Here is a 17804-nt window from a genome sequence, read left to right as displayed (position 1 = left end):
GAGGGGGAGGAGACAGAATGGAGTATGGGAGGAGGCAGAGTGGTGTATGGGTGAGTTATAGTGGTGTATGGGGGGTATAATGAATTTCAGGGTAGCAGAGTGGTGTATGGGAGGGGGAGGAGGCAGAGTGGAGAATGGGAGGGGGGAGGAGGCAGAGTGGTGTATGGGAGGGGGAGGAGGCAGAGTGGTGTATGGGAGGGGGAGGAGGCAGAGTGGTGTATGGGGGGGTATAATGAATTTCAGGGAGGCAGAGTGGCATAACTGGGGAGTTAGAGTGGTGTATAGGGGGAGGTAGAGTGGTGTATAGCGGGTATAATGAATTTCAGAGTGGCATATCTGGGGGAGGCAGAGTGGTGAATCAGGGAGTATAATGAATTTCATGGTGGTTCAGGGCATAGTGGCATATAGGGAGGTATAAGGCATAAATGGGGCAAGTGGCATATTGGAAGTTATAAGGCATATCAGGGGCACAGTGGCATATGGGGGGTATAAGGCATATCGATATTAGGCATATCAGGGGGGGCATAAGACATATCTGGGGGTAAAAGGTATATCAGGGGGCTTAGTTGCATATCACTGGCATATAAGGAGTATAAGGCATATCGGGGGCACAGTGGAATCTCTGGCATATAGGAGGTATAAGGCATATCTGGGGGCACAGTGGAATCTCTGGCATATAGGAGGTATAAGGCATCTGAGGGCAGATGGGCAAGCTGGGGGTCAGATGTGCATAACTGGGGGCAGTTTGGTAAATTAAAGAAAATATAAACAAGGCTTTTTTCTCATAGTTTTTATTAAATATGAAAAATAGTTAACATATGAATTAATATTTACTAATAACTTTGTATTAAAACCTAGTTTGAGAAACACTGTGGGTTCTTGTAGCTTTTATTATGTCAGTAAAATAAGAAGGTGAATAGAGAAATGCCATTGTGATTAAGAGATGAAAGTGTAAATTGTAAGTTTTTTTATTACATTATTTTAAATAAAAAAAATTTGCATTTATTTTATCCGATTAATCGGAAAATATAATCGGCCAACTAATCGATTATTAAAGTAATCGTTAGTTGCAGCCCTACAAAAATGTAAAATGGTAGATTACAGTGAGCTCTTTTAAACCAGTTTGCACCCCATGGGATGGTAAAAGCTGTGGAGACACCCCTTAGAACATACTCGTATCTCCTTGCCGCTACACAGGAACCAAGCTGTCTATTGACAGCCTGGACTCTCCTCTGCTCGGCACGAGTGCTGGGACACCTTTCTGTAACAAAAAAAAAAAAAAAAAAAAAAAGCCAATCGATGTTGAAACCCACCAGAAGTTCACTGGAGGACAGGCAAGCCTTAGCATGGTCTTTCTGAGGCCGGTTGCAGATAATGCAATGCAGCGTTATGGAGCCTGTTTGTTGATCACACTGCGATCAGCACAGCCAGATCAGAAGGAGGAGAGGGAGAATGAATGAAAAAAAATTAAGAGGGAAAAATAAATAAAATTATTGGAAGCCCAGTGATGTCATTATGCAATTAAATTGTATAACAGAAAAAAAAAATTACATTGCAGACACAGACAACCCCCCACTGCTAACCGCACCACCTTCCGGCAGCAGCGGAAGTGGTCTACATGAATCACGTAGACGTCTACCTGCTCCCCCGACTACACCCCGGGGAATCAGAAGTACCGGTAAGTTTGGGGGGGTTAAATGGGGGGCATAAGGCATTTCTGTAGGCAGAGTGCTATATGAAATGCCTTTTAACCCCCTTAATGCCACTCTGCCTCCAGAAATGCCTTTTAACCCTCTATACGTTATTCTGCCTCCTGAAATGCCTTATACCTCCCTATATGCCACTCTGCCCCATAATATGCCTTTTAACCCCCTAAATGCCAGAGTGGCACATAGGGGGTCAAAAGGCATTTAATTGGGCACAGTGGCATATAGAGGGTTAAAAGGCATATCATGGGGCACAGTGGCATATAGGAGGTACAAGACATTTCTGGGGCAGAGTGGCAAGCCTGGGGCAGATGTGCATAACGGGGGGGGCAGGTTGGAAAAAAAGGAAATAAAATATTTTTCTCAATCATAGCTTTTATTTAAAAAAAAAAATAGTTTACATAGTTTACATGAATTAACATTTACTGGTAAAACTTTTTTCCTATAGGGTCGTCTTATATTCAGGCTCTTTTTTCCCTAAATTAATATTCAGATTTGGGGGGGGGGGGTCGTCTGATAATCGGAGTCGTCTTATAATAGAGCAAACACGGTAGTTGGCCGATTATTTTTTTCGATTAATGGGATAAAAAAATAAATGTACAGTTTTCATTTATTTAAAATAACTGGATGTTAAAAACAATGCATTTCTTGTTTTTATTTCCCAACCTGCCCCCCAGTTATGCACATCTGAGCCCTGGCTTACCACACTGCCTCCCAGATATGCCACACTGCCTCCCAGATATGCCACACTGCCTCCCAGATATACCACTCTGCCCTCCCCACATATGTCTTATATACCCTATATGCCTTATACCCCCAGATATGCCATAGTGCCCCCAGATATGCCTTATACCCCCCAGATATGCCATAGTGCCCTCATAGATTCACAAACCCGTTCACATGACACTGGCAATACTATAAATACTGGATTAATCTTCACTTCCCCCCAGGATTTAGATTCCCGTTAGTTTGCCCCCCTTTACCTTTAACGGCAAATTAAGTTAACTTTATTAAATTAATTAAACTAACCCTCAGTCCTAAAATAAGCTTAATGACCCCATCAACCTTAACTGCCCCTAAGTTAACCCTGAAGACCCCATTAACCACAACTGCCCCTAAATTAACCCTGAAGACCACATCAACCATAATTACCCCATTAACCATAACTGCCCCTAAATACCCCATTAACCATAACTGCCCCTAAATACCCCATTAACCATAACTGCCCCTAAATTAACCCTAAACACACCATTAACCATAACTGTCCCAAATTAACCCCCACCTCCCCTAAGTTTCAGCAGCCCAAATATTAATGTTATACTCAGTTAGATTAATTGCTGAGCCATGTGGAGTTGTGGATGCTATAGGAAATGGGCGAGGCAAATTGGCACTGGGAGAAAAAAAGGGGGCGGAGCCAATTGTCAGAGTGACTGCAGGGAGGGACTGGTAAGTAGCATTTGCTCTGAAAAAACCCTCATTTTATAATCGATAAAAATCGATTCACTAATCCATAATGAAATTCATTGGCAACAATTTTCATTATAGATTATCAATTTTATCGATTAGTTGTTGCAGCCCTGATTTTAATGTTTTAATAGTTAATAGATTATAACTATTTTAATCGTTCTTTTCATGTTATCACTTTTATTATGTTTTATGTATTTGTAGGATTTTTTTTAAATTTTTTTTTACAAAAACTTGTCCTTAACCCCTTCAGTCCCCTACGGACGTACCGTACATCCAAAAAACGCATCCCAAGAATCCCCTATGGACGTACCAGTACGTCCTGCCCTTCTTGCAGCGGCAGAAGAAAAGGCTGTCATTGCCGGCTTTCTGCTGCCCGATCTCCTGTAACATCTTCTGGCATGAACGCCGGAAAACTGTCACGTGCGATTGGGCATTCCCTTCCGGGTCGCGTCACTGCTGATGTCACCCGGAAGGTCGTCGGAGAACATGATATCCCCGCAGGGATATCCGATCGCGCCGATGAGGCACAGACACTGAGTCTGTGGGGACTTGCATTGAGATCACAGTGTGATCGGCGCATGGGGGATCGCAGGGAGGAGAGCGAGAAACCATGTTTCTCACTCTTCTCCCATGCTGAAAAACAAAACGAAGGGGAAAAAAAATGGTTAGTGATTAAAACAAAACACCCACTAAATTTTTTTAAAAAAATCACTGGCATTAATAACATGTTCAAGAGGTCCCTAAGCGGACCTCTAACCATTTAAAAAAAAATATATATATATATAAAAAAAAAAAAAAGAAAAAATATTTTTTAAAATATATATATAAAAAAAAAATAAAAAATAAAAAAAACCCCCTTACATCCCATTGCAACTCTCCTGCCCCCTTTCACAAACCCCAAACCTGTTAAGCCATAAGCATAAAAATTCTACGAATAATGTATACCTTATAGTATGTTTCCTATAAGTGCTGGGAAAGTATGGCAAATCTATATAAATTAGGTATTTCTGAAATCAGGACACCTGAATTGATAAACTTGGAGGGGATTTTTCATCGCTTTACCTAATTTTGTGAGGATTCAGAGGGAAAATGTATAAAAATAGTTTTTTCTAATTTTCGCTAGTTTTTACTAAATTTCTCACTCTAAATTTCCAGCTAATCATCTAACTATGGTATCAAAGGAAAGCTATCTCTCCTTGAAAAAACAATATATAGTTTACATGGGTACACTATTCACAGGAAAAGAGAATAATCGCTGAACGACAAAAATGGCAAATGAAGGGGTTAAAAAGAAATGTATGTTTATGAGGGTACATCAAATATCATGGTTTAACAAACATACGGTAAAAAATGGACAGGTATTAGAGTATAAAAAAAAATTAAAAAAAAAAAACAAAAACACATCGCAACTGTAAATGCGTGCATTGGCCAATATTTTTTATCCAGTAGATGTCAACAATCACATGTATAATATGCACCTATGAATAATTTGCATGCACAATTATTTTTATGGGGAACAAAAAAAAATATTTTTATATTGTTCTAATTACATCTAATACAAATAGGTAGTTGCCAAGAGCACACACTTGATAACTATAAGAATAGGTAGATGAAGCATTCCACATGTGAAATAGAAACAAATTCACAGAATGGCATTGATTACCTCCACCCTTGGCTCCAGAGATAGGCTTTCTACCAGAGCTGACCGGATTGCCAGGTTTCTTAGGAGCAGGAACCTTGAAAGCTGATGCAGCTGAAGAGGGCCTGTTCCCATCCACTGAGTCCTCATCCTCAAAGCTTTTATCTGGGAACAATAAAAGAAACGAGCTGAGGCTAAGGACAGACACACCTATTACTGCAGCTCCGTTACAACAAATCCTACAATAGGATTAACGCAGCTTGAGAAGGGAAAAAATGTGCTAACACGCCCTTTGTCTCAGGCATAGTAGATCAGATGCATCTCTTGCTTTCAAATCACATCAACTACACACACACAAATACATAAAGTGCTACTTTGCGGTTCTAAAGATTTAAATTAAACTGCAATGAGTTTTATCCGTGACAAGGGAAGCACGCAGTGGCAATTACTAGTTTCCGCTTTAATTTTCTTCAAATGTGTGACGCTACAAAGCAGCATTTTGTGCCACCCTGACACTGCAACTTACAATCACAGATACGCTTGCAGATAAGTCGCCTCATTCCTTCTATAGCACTTGCATTTCCTTCCACTCTAGGATGCTCCGGGTAGCTCACATGGCCCTCCCTTCCCTTCCCCCATAAGCACAAGCGGCAGGATTTTAAGGAACTTAAGCAGAGATCCCGGCAGACGGAAAGGACCACACAACCCACAGTGATGCTTCAGCCGGCATCTTTTCTCTGCCTTTGCTCGCAGGGAGGGGAATCAGCCAATCAGCTGCAGAGTGACATCATTCTCCAATAGCCACAGACAAGGTAGCTTTACCATGAATATACATTTCTCTTAAAGGAAGAGTGCTTCAAATCCAACTAAATGGTGACATCGTGTTACTTATTGTATACCGCTTTTGGAAAAGAATAAAAACACGATTCAAGGCAAAGCTGATTATACCACTGATGATCATGGTAACCACAAAAAAAGTATTAACCTGGTAGCATATAGTATGGGGAGAAAAAAATACTACAAACGGCATGCAAACAGCCTTCTAATAGAATGCAAGGAGACTTCTGGCATATGTGAACATTTTGATTGCAGTAACAAAACGTCTCCGTTTTCATTTTTACAGACTTGCATTATATTGATATTTCTAATAGAAAGGCTTTTCTACAATGTTATATATTGGATATCAGATATAAAATATATATATTAACATTATATAATCTACAGATTGTACAATGGAGTATTCTGACCAGGACATTTTCAACTTACTATATTTTAATTATACGAATACGCAATATTAAAGTTCTTGGCACATACTTTTTGGAGTTAGTCTTTTTAAAGGAATACACACCTTGGTTACCAAAAGTACCTTAAAAAGTTTTGCAAGCATATCAAAAGCCAAAACATGCTAAAGTTGGCCATAAAAAAAATTATTTTATTTCTCACTGACTTTAAATATTGTTTTATGTTTCATAAATGGTGGCCAATTATCTTAAAACTGTTGATACCGACTTCTTAACTAGTTATTCTGATATAGTCCGCAATGCACAAGGGCCTAGAATTAATGATATTTGCCGATTCATCAATCCCAACCCACAAAATAAATGCTGTGTGCACATAGATGGGTCTATTAACTAAAGAGAGTTTGCAGAAGAGGGGTGGTTTGCACTTCCCTACTCATTATGAAGGGACCACCCATAATACACAGATAACCATTCAATTATGCAGGGCTAGCTCAGGCCTTATAGCTGGAGAAACGCGCCAGTGTCTGCGCTTCATAACGACTAATGACGTGAGGGAGTTGGAAACTTAAGCTCCTGCAAACTCTCCCTTTATTGAACAGAGCCCAGAAAGGGTATTGGGGCAGGCACTGCATGGATTCATGTAATTCTACGAGACATGACTGTGTATTTCTAGTTGATGGCAGCTGGCACAGTATGCTCCACATCCATGTAGTAGCATGTGTGCCACTTGGCAGAGAATTTTATAGCTTGACTGAAGGCGGTCCTCTTGTTGGTAATAAATGTCAGACACACACTGCTAGGTCGATTTAAAATCATGGTTTAATTATGGCCATGTTAAAAGAAGATGTCAAATATAGAGCATTGTGTATGCATATGTATTAAAGCACCATCATAAAAAATAACAGCACATGGTATATGTATACACACACGGCAAACCTGCGTTAATTGTGAATTAAAAGAAATGTCGGTTGCATAATCCTTTTACTATGAAGTCATAGAAACAACTTGCAGCCTGAAAAGGTGGCTCTCAATCAACAAGCTACAGAGCAGACCAAGCCCAGACTGCACTCCTTTGGTATCCATGGCAACAGCCTGTCCCTGCACAAGAGATTTGTTCCTTAGTACATGCTAAAACTAAAAACAGTATGTGAAATAAAGGGCACTATATGATTTCATAAGGATGGTTTTCAAATTATTTAAGTTAAATGCAGCAATATGAATATTCAGTTCCCCATTTGTTTCAGAAAGCTGTTTTCATTTTTTTGGAGTGAACATAATTATCCCCATGGCAAACAGAATCACAAAGGCTGACAGAGATGTTTCCATCCCTTAAAGTACCAATGCAACAGAGTAAACTACACCAAAATAGGCAGCTGGTCGGGTATAAAAGAATGCATTACACAGCAGAAAAAAAGAAAAGAAAAAAAGGGGTGAAACCTTTTCCTCATGTTCTCTCTACTAATTTTAGGTCTTATGATCTTATTACCTAAATTAGCTAAATATCTTTTCAGGAGAAGATTAGGAATTCATAGATACCTAGATTAATAAAAAAAAATGCAAATTTACCTCATGATATAGTGCCAAAATTAAACAATATTTAAATAAATCAAGTATTTTATCTCGATTGCATAGCAACAGCACACATTTCATTTTTATCACCCAGTGATTAAAAAACAAGACTATTCCACCCAATCACATCCCTCCATATTGCAGGATGTCTGTTTATTATGTTTTATTTATAGAGCAGCACCAATTTACACACCGCTTCTTTTCATATATATGCAGTACTCTTGTTTAGCTGTAATTTTCTTCTCATTTACTGTACCTACACAAGTTATATATTGTGTTTTCAGGACAAGAATGTTTTTTAGGTAACATTATTATATTAATCGGATCATAATTAATATAAAGTATGGTGAAAAATTGAGAGAAGTAAAAGGACTTTTTCAGACTTGTTTGAAAAATATTTTACGCATCTACAAAGCTCATGAAAAAACCTGCTAAATAGATTCTAATACTTGTCCTGAGTTTAAAAACATTTGGTGTTTCTATTTTGTTTTGCAAGACATAGGGGTGTAAGTACAAGTAGCATATTACCATTTCAAAACCTTTTTTTCTCAAATCTTCGAAGCTGGCCAATTCAATTCAAACTAGACATCCCAGGGTATTTCAAAGGCTGATATTTTAACTCTTTCCATAGACACATTTTACCACCCTTTGCTACAGGCAAAGTATCTCACTATGGCATTCAGGGAGGGCTGGCAGCAAGTCTAGTCAAGTGGGCCGTTGCGCCACCAAATCAGCCCATCTCATGCCCATCTTTTCCTGATTTTCTAACGCATATTGATGTAATGTTTTCATATTGGGAGTTCATCAGTACACTAAAAAAAAAAAAAAAAAAACCACACACGTGATGCCTGCAACCACAATTTACTGCCACTAATCCTTATTAATAAAATATGCAAATTGAATTAGATTAGATTAAATATTACAAAACCTTTACTTTTCCTCTCACTGATTTCTGGGCTTAGAAGGTTTGGTCCTCTGAAGTGACTACAAATTCAGGAGGGCGTTTTATCTCTGGATAAGTAAAAATTTAATTTGTTCAATGTATTCCTACAAAAAAATAAAGTGCCAGGAAACAGATGCTTTTGCCCCGCATTAAAGACGGCCTGGCGCTGTGGGAGGCCGCACAGCCATTTTATTTAGATTCAGGGCAACCTGATGGCATTTTTTAACCGCTCTCTCCAGATTTGGACATGCAGGTCTGAAATATTTGCCAAAATATTTGGCTGTCACATTTATTTGTGAAACTTACAAAAAAAAACAAAAAAAAAAAAAACTGTAAAGACACTTAAATGATGCCACAACCTTCAATTACCTTAGCTGCATCTTAAAAACCTAATCTTCTTTTACTGGATCAGCTCAGAATCCATTAGGAAAGCTTCTTGCAAATCCACTATGCGTCTGGCTGTTCTATAAATGCACTCAACATTGTTACTAAGCAATCACACAAGTAGTAACCAGATAAATTATTTGTAATAATACATTACTAACATAAGAGTGGGCTGCTCAGAGAATGTGTTTATACAAATATATATATATATATAAAATTTTAACTCATCATAATTAAACAAAATGTAATTTTTGGTACAGCCTTGAAGAGCTTGATCTCTTATGGTACTTCCTTTTAAAAAGTCCCTACAATAATGTTGTAATATTGTTTGTGTCTCCCAAAACTAAACACAGACCATCAGATACAGTATTAAATCATCTGCAATTACCAGTGTCAGAAGGTATCATAGAAAATGTGTGGTTGCTGTGTGGGATCTAGAAAGGTAAGTGGAATGTGGATGTGTTAAACCGCTCTGCATAGCCATGATTTGGGGCATGTCGTGACCTTGCGGTGATGTAATATAACGCACATGCGTTATGGGTATTACCGTATTTGCTCGATTATAAGACGAGGTTTTTTTCAGAGCAAATGCTCTGAAAAATACCCCTCGTCTTCTAATCGGGGTCGTCTTCTAATCAGACCTCAAATAGAGTCTGATTAGGAGACTAAGATCCAGATCCCCCGCACCGCTGCAGGGGACCTGGATCCTCCTGTCTCACCCCCCCCCCCCATCATACACACACTTACCGGTGCTTCCTGCTGTATTGCCGGGGCAGCGGGTTGACGTCTACGCGATCCGCGTAGACAACGTCCGCTGCAGCCGGAAGGAGGTGTGGCTAGCAGCGGGGGTTGTCTGCGTCCGTCGCGCAAACCTTCCCCGACTGTCAGAGATCAGAGTTCCCAGCACCGGTGCGGGGAACTCTGATCTCTGACAGCCGGGGAAAGTATACGCGACGGACGGATACAAACCCCCGCTGCCAACTCCACCTCCTTCCGGCTGCAGCAGAAGGCGACGTCAACCCGCTGCCCCGGCTGGAAGCACCGGTAAGAGAGGGCTGAGAGGGGAGGGGAGAGTGTGTGTGTGTGTGTGTGTTAGTTAAATGGGGGTATAGGGTGTGTGTGTGTGTGTGTGTGTGTGTTAAATGGGGGCATAGGGCATTTCTGGAGTGGCGTTAAGGGGGCATTTAATAGAGCACTCTGCCTCCTGAAATGCCTTATACACCTATATGCCACTCTGCCCCATAATATGCATTTTAACCCCCTAAATGCCAGAGTGGCATATAGGGGTATAAGGCATTTCTGGAGGCAGAGTGCTCTATACAATGCCTTTTAACTCCCTTAATGCCACTCTGCCTCCTGAAATGCCTTATACCTCCCTATATGCCACTCTGCCCCATAATATGCATTTTAACCCCCTAAATGCCAGAATGGGATATAGGGGTATAAGGCATTTCTGGAGGCAGAGTGGCATATAGGGGTATAAGGCATTTCTGGAGGCAGAGTGGCACATAGGGGGTCAAAAGGCATACCATGGGGCACAGTGGCATATAGAGGGTTAAAAGGCATATCATGGGCCACAGTGCCATATTGGAGTGGCAAGCCTGGGGGCAGATGTGCGTAACTGGGGGACAGGTTGGAAAATACAAGAAATAAAAACAAAAAAAATATTTTTCTCAATCATAGCTTTTATTAAAAAAAATAGTTTACATGAATTAACATTTACTGGTAAAACTTTTTTCCTTTAGGGTCGTCTTATATTCAGGCTTTTTCTTTTTTTCCTAAGTTAATATTCAGATTTTGGGGGGTCGTCTTATAATCAGGGTCGTCTTATAATCGAGCAAATACGGTATTCAGGAGAATACAAATATTCTCATGGGGCATTGTAGTTTTTAAAAAATATTTAACCAACTTCATGCATTTTAGAAGTTTCATAAAATATTTTATTTTTTTTTGAGGGGGGGGGCTGTACATCATATTTGTTCCATTACGTAAAATTCACCTAAAGTCAGCTACCAAATGAAAAGCCAAAAAAACCCACAAAAACTATTATATGTATATTCCCTGCAATGGGAATGGCGGGTAGCGGTGTGCACCACTACTTTATTCATGACATTCCATGCTGACATGATAGGGTTTTGAGCCACTTTTTTCAGGATGGCATAAACCGCCATGAAGGTCTTATTGCTCCATAACATGCAGGGAAAAAAAAAGCAAAAAAACAAAAACATTGGGTATTTCTAAACTCAGGACACATAGCAGAATCTATTTAGCAGTTTTTTTCATTAGTTTTTGCAGATAAGTAAAAGATTTTTCAAAGAAAAGTGAGAAAAAGTCATTTAACAATCTTTTTTTTTTTATATTAAATTAGATGATATGATAAAAATAATGGAATCTAAAGAAAGCCCTGTTTGTCCTGAAAAAAAACAAATATATAATGTGTGTGGTTGCACGAAATGAGAAAGAAGAAAATTACAGCTTAACAGGAACACTGAAAAAAGTTAAGAGCCATTGTCCCAAAATGTACTACAAGAAAGAAACGGTCTTGTCATTAAGGGGTTAATTGCAGGTCTCAGGAGAGTCTGGATAGACCCTCTTGGAACCTTTCGATTTTCAATGATTCCGGCAGTGTCAGGACTGGCACCACCAGCAGAAGGTGCCCGAACCCCTGTTTGGGCATTCTCCATCACGCTGGATCTAATGCTAGCTCCTGCTGACAGAGCAGACCATAGGCTGCCGAATTCTACCTGTGTACCAGCAGGAAAACAATTGCCAGTGCAAAAACCATAGGACATACTACATCTTCCATCACCTAGGACCCGAGGTCACTAAGCAATTAAGCATGCTTCGAGTGTGGCAGATAGTGGCCCATGAATTATTGTGCAGGTAAAAGGAAAATTGATTTTACCAAGTACAGAAAATCCCAAAAGCTAACAACCCAGAGAAAAAAAAAGTTTAGCTATTACAGCAATACCATGATCCAAACCATTTCCAAATCAATATGAACTACTGCACTCAGTCACCAAGCGAATATTTTTGAAAATATGTGGGTAAATCTCAAACATGTAGTGTCTGCCAGGCAACCTTTGTTTAGGAATTAGAAGCTTTCTGCAAGCAAGGGTGGCAAGAACAGAAAAGTTAACTTGCTAAATTCAGCTATTTAATATAAATGAAAATAAAACTTGAAGAAATATATGTCAAGATTAACAGAGTCTGCAGCAGACATTAAAACATATTTTCACATTTTACAACTAAAATCAGGAAACTATACATGTAGCAAATAAATGCCAAAAAAAGGTAAAGCAGTCATTGTTTTGAAACAGAAAATATTTGAGAATACCGTTTTTAAAGAGATACTAGTTCAGTTTTAGTTGTGCCGCATGTATACACATATATGAGCTTCTCCAATCGTCTGTGGATTCTGCTGTTCCTGGCTGGTGGAGTTCCTAAGTGTCATCCTGGGCTAAGGAAGCAGTTTTTTTATTAAAAATTGGTGTATTTGCCAAACATAACTTTACATAAAATATTGTTCCAGCACTCTATTTCCACTAGCTGATTCTAGCAAGTTCTAGATAAGCAATCGCATTCGTAGAGAACAGTGGTTTCGGTTTCTCTACTCTTCCAGGAATCCCATATTCATCGAGTGTCTTTCTAATATCGAGTCATAAACACTGACCTTAGCTAAGGTAAGAGTGGTGTGCTGATCTATGGATGTCATTATAGGATTCTTTGTGACTTAATGACAATGGTTTTCTCTGAGGGGTTTTGACAAAATTAGCAACCCCTATAAAGATACTAATATCCCAAACCGTATCCATTTTTTCGATATTGCTCTGGCAGTGGTTTGCCGGATCCGTAGAGAGCCTTAGAACTGGTTATGTAGCACTATCCAGATTCATATGTTTCAACAACCATTTTTTATATCTTTTGAATGTGGTGTAATAGCTTTGGAACCTTTGGAATGTTGACAGTTTCTGATGACAATATTTTTGGCCATGTCATTTCACTGACAGGCACATATGCTACTTGAAATGTAGAAACAGAATTCCCAGCATTTAGACACATACTGACAAAGATGTAGCAGTTAATTTAGTAAAAATATTCTAATATTCATACATAATATGTATATGTAAAAAAAAAAAAAAAAAAGGACAAATCTATCAAATACAGACTGTCACAGCCTCTTGTTATGTGATCTGTTCTGAGCATAAGGTTGTCAGCCCCACTTGACAGGCTATATTATAATGGAATCCTTTAGCTCCTTTGAGCAGGGACCTCCTTACCCCTTGTTTCTGTAGGTTGAATTGTTGTGCTATATACTACTTGTTATGCCCCGTTTACAAATTGTACAGCAAATGCTTTGTTATTGAGGAAATTAAACATTTGCCATATACTGTAAAAATACACAAAAATAATAAAAAATATAGTTTATTATGAGCAAGTGCTAAGATTAGCACTGTATCTTCCCAAAAATCCTGACACCAAGGGGTGTCTACGTAAAAAAAATGAATGGTTTGATGGGGTAAATTGGAGTGGGCGGGTTCAAAGATAGGGCATAGACACAGACTGACTAAAATGGGAAAAAAGCACACTTCCCAAATGTGGCCTTTTAGCCCCCAAACAACCAGACAAACTCATGCATGGGTGGTATCACTGTAATCAAAAGATGTTGCTGAATGCATGGTTTGATCGGGTAAACTGAATTAGTTGGCTTCAAAGATGGCCCACTTAGGACATAGGTCAGTAGGACCAGATGTAGAAAAACACGCACTTCACCACCTAAGCAACCCAACCCACACATATATGGGGGCTATAACTGTACTCGGGAGATGCTGCTGAACACATATTGGGGTGTTTAACAGAGACATATACCAGTAGCTGTAAATCCATGCTTGAAGTGCAAATTTTTCACAAAATAAATTACTACCACAAAGATTGACAAAGGGTGGCAGTAGAATTAGCGCATGGAAAGTATTAAAAAAACAGCATTTGAAATAACTTGGGGCGTCTAGTTTTCAGAAATATATGGTTTGATGGGGTAAGTTGCATTGGCCAGCTTTAAAGATACCCGAAATAGCACATGGGGCCGAATGACCAGATTTGAAAAAAAAATTGGTTTTGAAATTGCAAGACGCTACTTGTACTTATTGCCCAATAACTTGTAGAAAAAAAAAAGGAAAAATAAAAACATCGGGTATTTCTAAACTCATGACAAATAGTATTTAGCAGGTCTTTTAAATAAAAGTGAGAAAAGGTGGGGGGTTTTTTCAATTTATTTACTTTTAAAAGGAAAGTAGACGATTCGATTTAAAAAAATAAATAAATAAAAAGCACTGCCAAAGTGTTAACTGCCTTGGTCACAAAGGGTAAAAAAACCCAAAAAACAGCCTGGTCCTTAAGGGGTTAAAAATACATTTATAACATACATCTTCCAATGAAAACACACCAGAATGACTTTTGTAAAAACATTTACAAGGCCAATCAAGTTGCCAACTTGGACACCCCTTCTTTATATAGATGTACACTATGTACAGTAAAGTGAAAGATCAGCCACCATGTGATAAGAAATGTCTCTGTGATATGAGCATAATTGAATTAACGTTTTCAGAATTATCCTTAGTATCTGTACTATTGTTTTATATCTTCCAACAGCTGAGTCAACGCAGGGATGGACCCCAATGATGATTTGCATTCAATGGTCACTTTGGATATTTCCTATATTAATATAGAATATTGCATCATATTTTCAATGGTGTTGACTTTTTTATCTAATATACTTTACACTCTTTATTAACCCTTTCATCTCCATGGGCAGTATATAATAATTTCCCTCTTATTGCCAAGTTTACTTTTTGACTCGCTTCTTTATTTGTGCCCTGTATTAATGGGTATAGAGAAACCCATTTCTCAGCTTGTGAATAATCAGGTTTTCAGAGCGGCAATCTTACATTTGCACTTATGTCAAACACAGACTGACTGCTCATCTAAAAAAAAGGCTGCCGTTTAAATTCTCACGTAAAAACCTAAAACTCGGATTTTAGTATGTGTTGCACCCATGATGAATATTAGTATCTATATTATTATGAGGTTATAAAGCAAATTGTGCAGCCCACATACAGAATCCATACAGACACACATTGAAATGTGAACTAATTAACACAGAGAACGCTGTGTGAAGTTATAAGCAGATCAATAGAACAGAGGCTTGCATTATATGAATATATAATAAATGATTCAGAGATCCAGCTGGTGTCAGACACAACAAGCCAAAGTACACTGCTGGAATCGTTCAATCTCATACGAAGCCTCCTTTCCAAAGGATATGTTTACTTCTGTTACAAGCTACTGCATCAAGCACTCATGGGCTTGCTTTTGTTTAAACAGGAGGAACAAAGCAACTTTAACCCCTTCGTGACAAAGGCTGATTTTACTTTTTGTACCCTTCGTGACAATGGCCGTTTTAACATTTCTGCGCTGCTCGTGTTTAGCTGTAATTTTCTTCTTTCCCGTTTACTGAACCCACACACATTAGATATTGTTTTTTTCAGGACAAGAAGGGCTTTCTTTAGATGACATTGTTTTGATTGTATCGTATTATTTACTATTAAAAAAAGTATAAAATATGGTGAAAAATTTAGAAAAAAATGACTGTTTCTAACTTTTAGTTGAAAAATCTTTTACTCATCTATAAAAGGTAATAAAAAAACCTGCTAAATAGATTCTACTATTTGTCCTGAGTTTAGAAATACCCAATGTTTTTATGTTTTTTTGCTTTTTTCTGCACGTTATGGAGCAATAAGTACAGGTACCGTTTTGCTATTTCAAAGCCATTTTTTCCAAATCTGGTAATTCTTCCCCCCATGTGCCATTTCGGGTATCTTTGAAGCCGGCCAATGCAATTTACCCCATCAAGTCATATATTTTTGAAAACTAGACAGCCCAGGGTATTCCAAATGCTATTTTAACCCTTTCCAAGCACTTATTCTACCATCAGCCTTTGTCAAACTTTATGGTAGTAATTTTTTTGCATTTGTTTTTTCACACACATTTTACTTTAGGTATAAATAAACAGGTTCTGGTATATGTCACTATCAAAAAACACCCCAATATGTGTTTAGCAACATCTCCTGAGTACAGCGATACCTCACATGAATGATTTTGCCTGGCTGTTTGGGGGCAAAAGGGCCACATTTGGGGCATGCACATTTTTCAATGTTGCACTTTGGCATTTGGGGATCCACTGCCCATGCCCTATTTGGTACATCTTTGAGCCGGGCCATTTCAGTGTGCCCAATAAAGCTATATATTTTTGAAAACTAGACACCCCAGGGTATTTCAAATGCTAGTATTTTAACTCTTTCCATGCACCATATCTACCACCAGTCTGTCAAACTTTGTGATAGTCATTTTTTTCCATTTGTTTTGTCACACACATTTTACTTCAGGTATTAATTAAAAAGTTCTCGTATATGTCACTATCACAAAACACCCCAATATGTGTTCAGCAACATCTCCTGAGCGCAGTGATACCCCACATGAATGATTTTGCCTGGCTGTTCGGGGGCAAAAGAGCCACATTTGGGGCATGCACATTTTTCAATGTTGAACTTTGGCATTTGGGGATCCACTGCCCGTGCCCTATTTGGTACATCTTTGAGCCGGGCCATTTCAGTATGCCCAACAAAACCATATATTTTTGAAAACTAGACACCCCAGGGTATTTTAAATGCTGGTATTTTAACTCTTTGCATGCACACATTTTACCACCAGCATTTTTTTAAAGTTTGCAGTAGTATTTTTGTGTGTGTATTTTTCCCACACACACCTACTTTATGTATGAATTTACAGCTCCTGGTATATGCCGCTGTCACACGACACCCCAATATGTGTTCAGCAACATCTCCTGAGTACAGTGATACCCCACATGCATGGGTTTGTCATTTTTGGGGGGAACTAAAAGGCCACATTTGGTACGTGTGCATTTTTCTAATTGGAAATTAGATGTGTGGCCATCCTTCCCCCCGTGTTAATTGGGACCTTGTTGAACCCGGCCAATTCAATTTACCCCATCAAATCATACATTTTTTAAAAGTAGACACCCCATGGGCATTTAATATGCCAGTATTTTAACTCTTTCCATGCGAGAATTGTTTTAAGCTAATATGCTAATTTTAGGACTTGCTCACAAAAATATATTTTTTATATATATATTTTTTTTTTTGCCTTTTTTTTTATTTTTTTAACATTTTTTTTCAACTTGAAGGTTCCCCTGATAGTGACATCAGTGGGAAATTATTTTTACATTTTACTGTTTTTTTACTATTTTTTTTCTAATTATTATTAATTTTATTTTTAATTTATTTTTTCTAATCACACTGTGATTAGAAAGCTGAGCTCCATTGACTTGCATGGTTGAATGCAGTACCTATATTCAACCTGCAAGTGGAGCCAGAGTTCTCTAGAGGGTCTGGAGACCGTCTAGCGAACTCTTTAGACTTTGTTTCTTTATTGAATTTTCCCGGACCGCCGCCATCTTGCCGCCGCCATCCAAAGGTAAGTGTTTGGTGTCGCTGGATGCCTCCTGATCGAGGCATTCCAGCGACACCATTTAAGTTTAGGAGGCGATCGTTGATCGCCTCCTAAACGCTTTTAAAACGGGCGTCCGCCGCCATACAAAGTATGGCGGATGTTGACGCCCCGGGGAGGGGCCAGAGATGGCCCCTTTGTGCCGATAATGGCGTTGCTGAATGCCTCGAGGTCGAGGCATTACAGCAATGCCGTTTCGGTGCAGAAAGCGAAAATAGATCGCTTTCTGCACCCGTTTAATGACGTGCCGGTCCTGGCACGTCATTTGTCGT

The 17804-nt window shown here is 38.8% G+C and overlaps 1 protein-coding gene across 1 annotated transcript in view; it reads right to left on the bottom strand.

Moving 5' to 3' along the window:
- LOC149283189 (CLIP-associating protein 2-like) overlaps positions 1–5372 on the bottom strand; it is a gene marked incomplete at its 3' end in the record, with an annotated part of 32568 nt that extends 27196 nt beyond the window's left edge. Inside the window, exons 1-2 of the mRNA XM_089497910.1 lie at positions 5339–5372; positions 4837–4977 (exon numbers count right to left, since the gene is read on the bottom strand). Coding sequence (XP_089354036.1) covers positions 4837–4977; positions 5339–5372 — 175 coding nt within the window. The remainder of the gene's footprint in view (positions 1–4836; positions 4978–5338) is intronic.
- Positions 5373–17804: the final 12432 nt, after the last annotated feature.

This window comes from Sceloporus occidentalis, unplaced genomic scaffold, assembly GCF_023333645.1.
Source record: "Sceloporus occidentalis isolate IW3139 unplaced genomic scaffold, rSceOcc1.0.p SCAF_110, whole genome shotgun sequence".
Taxonomy (NCBI): domain Eukaryota; kingdom Metazoa; phylum Chordata; class Lepidosauria; order Squamata; family Phrynosomatidae; genus Sceloporus; species Sceloporus occidentalis.
The sequence above is the reverse complement of the archived record's forward strand: the minus strand, read 5'-3'. Positions and strand labels throughout refer to the sequence as shown.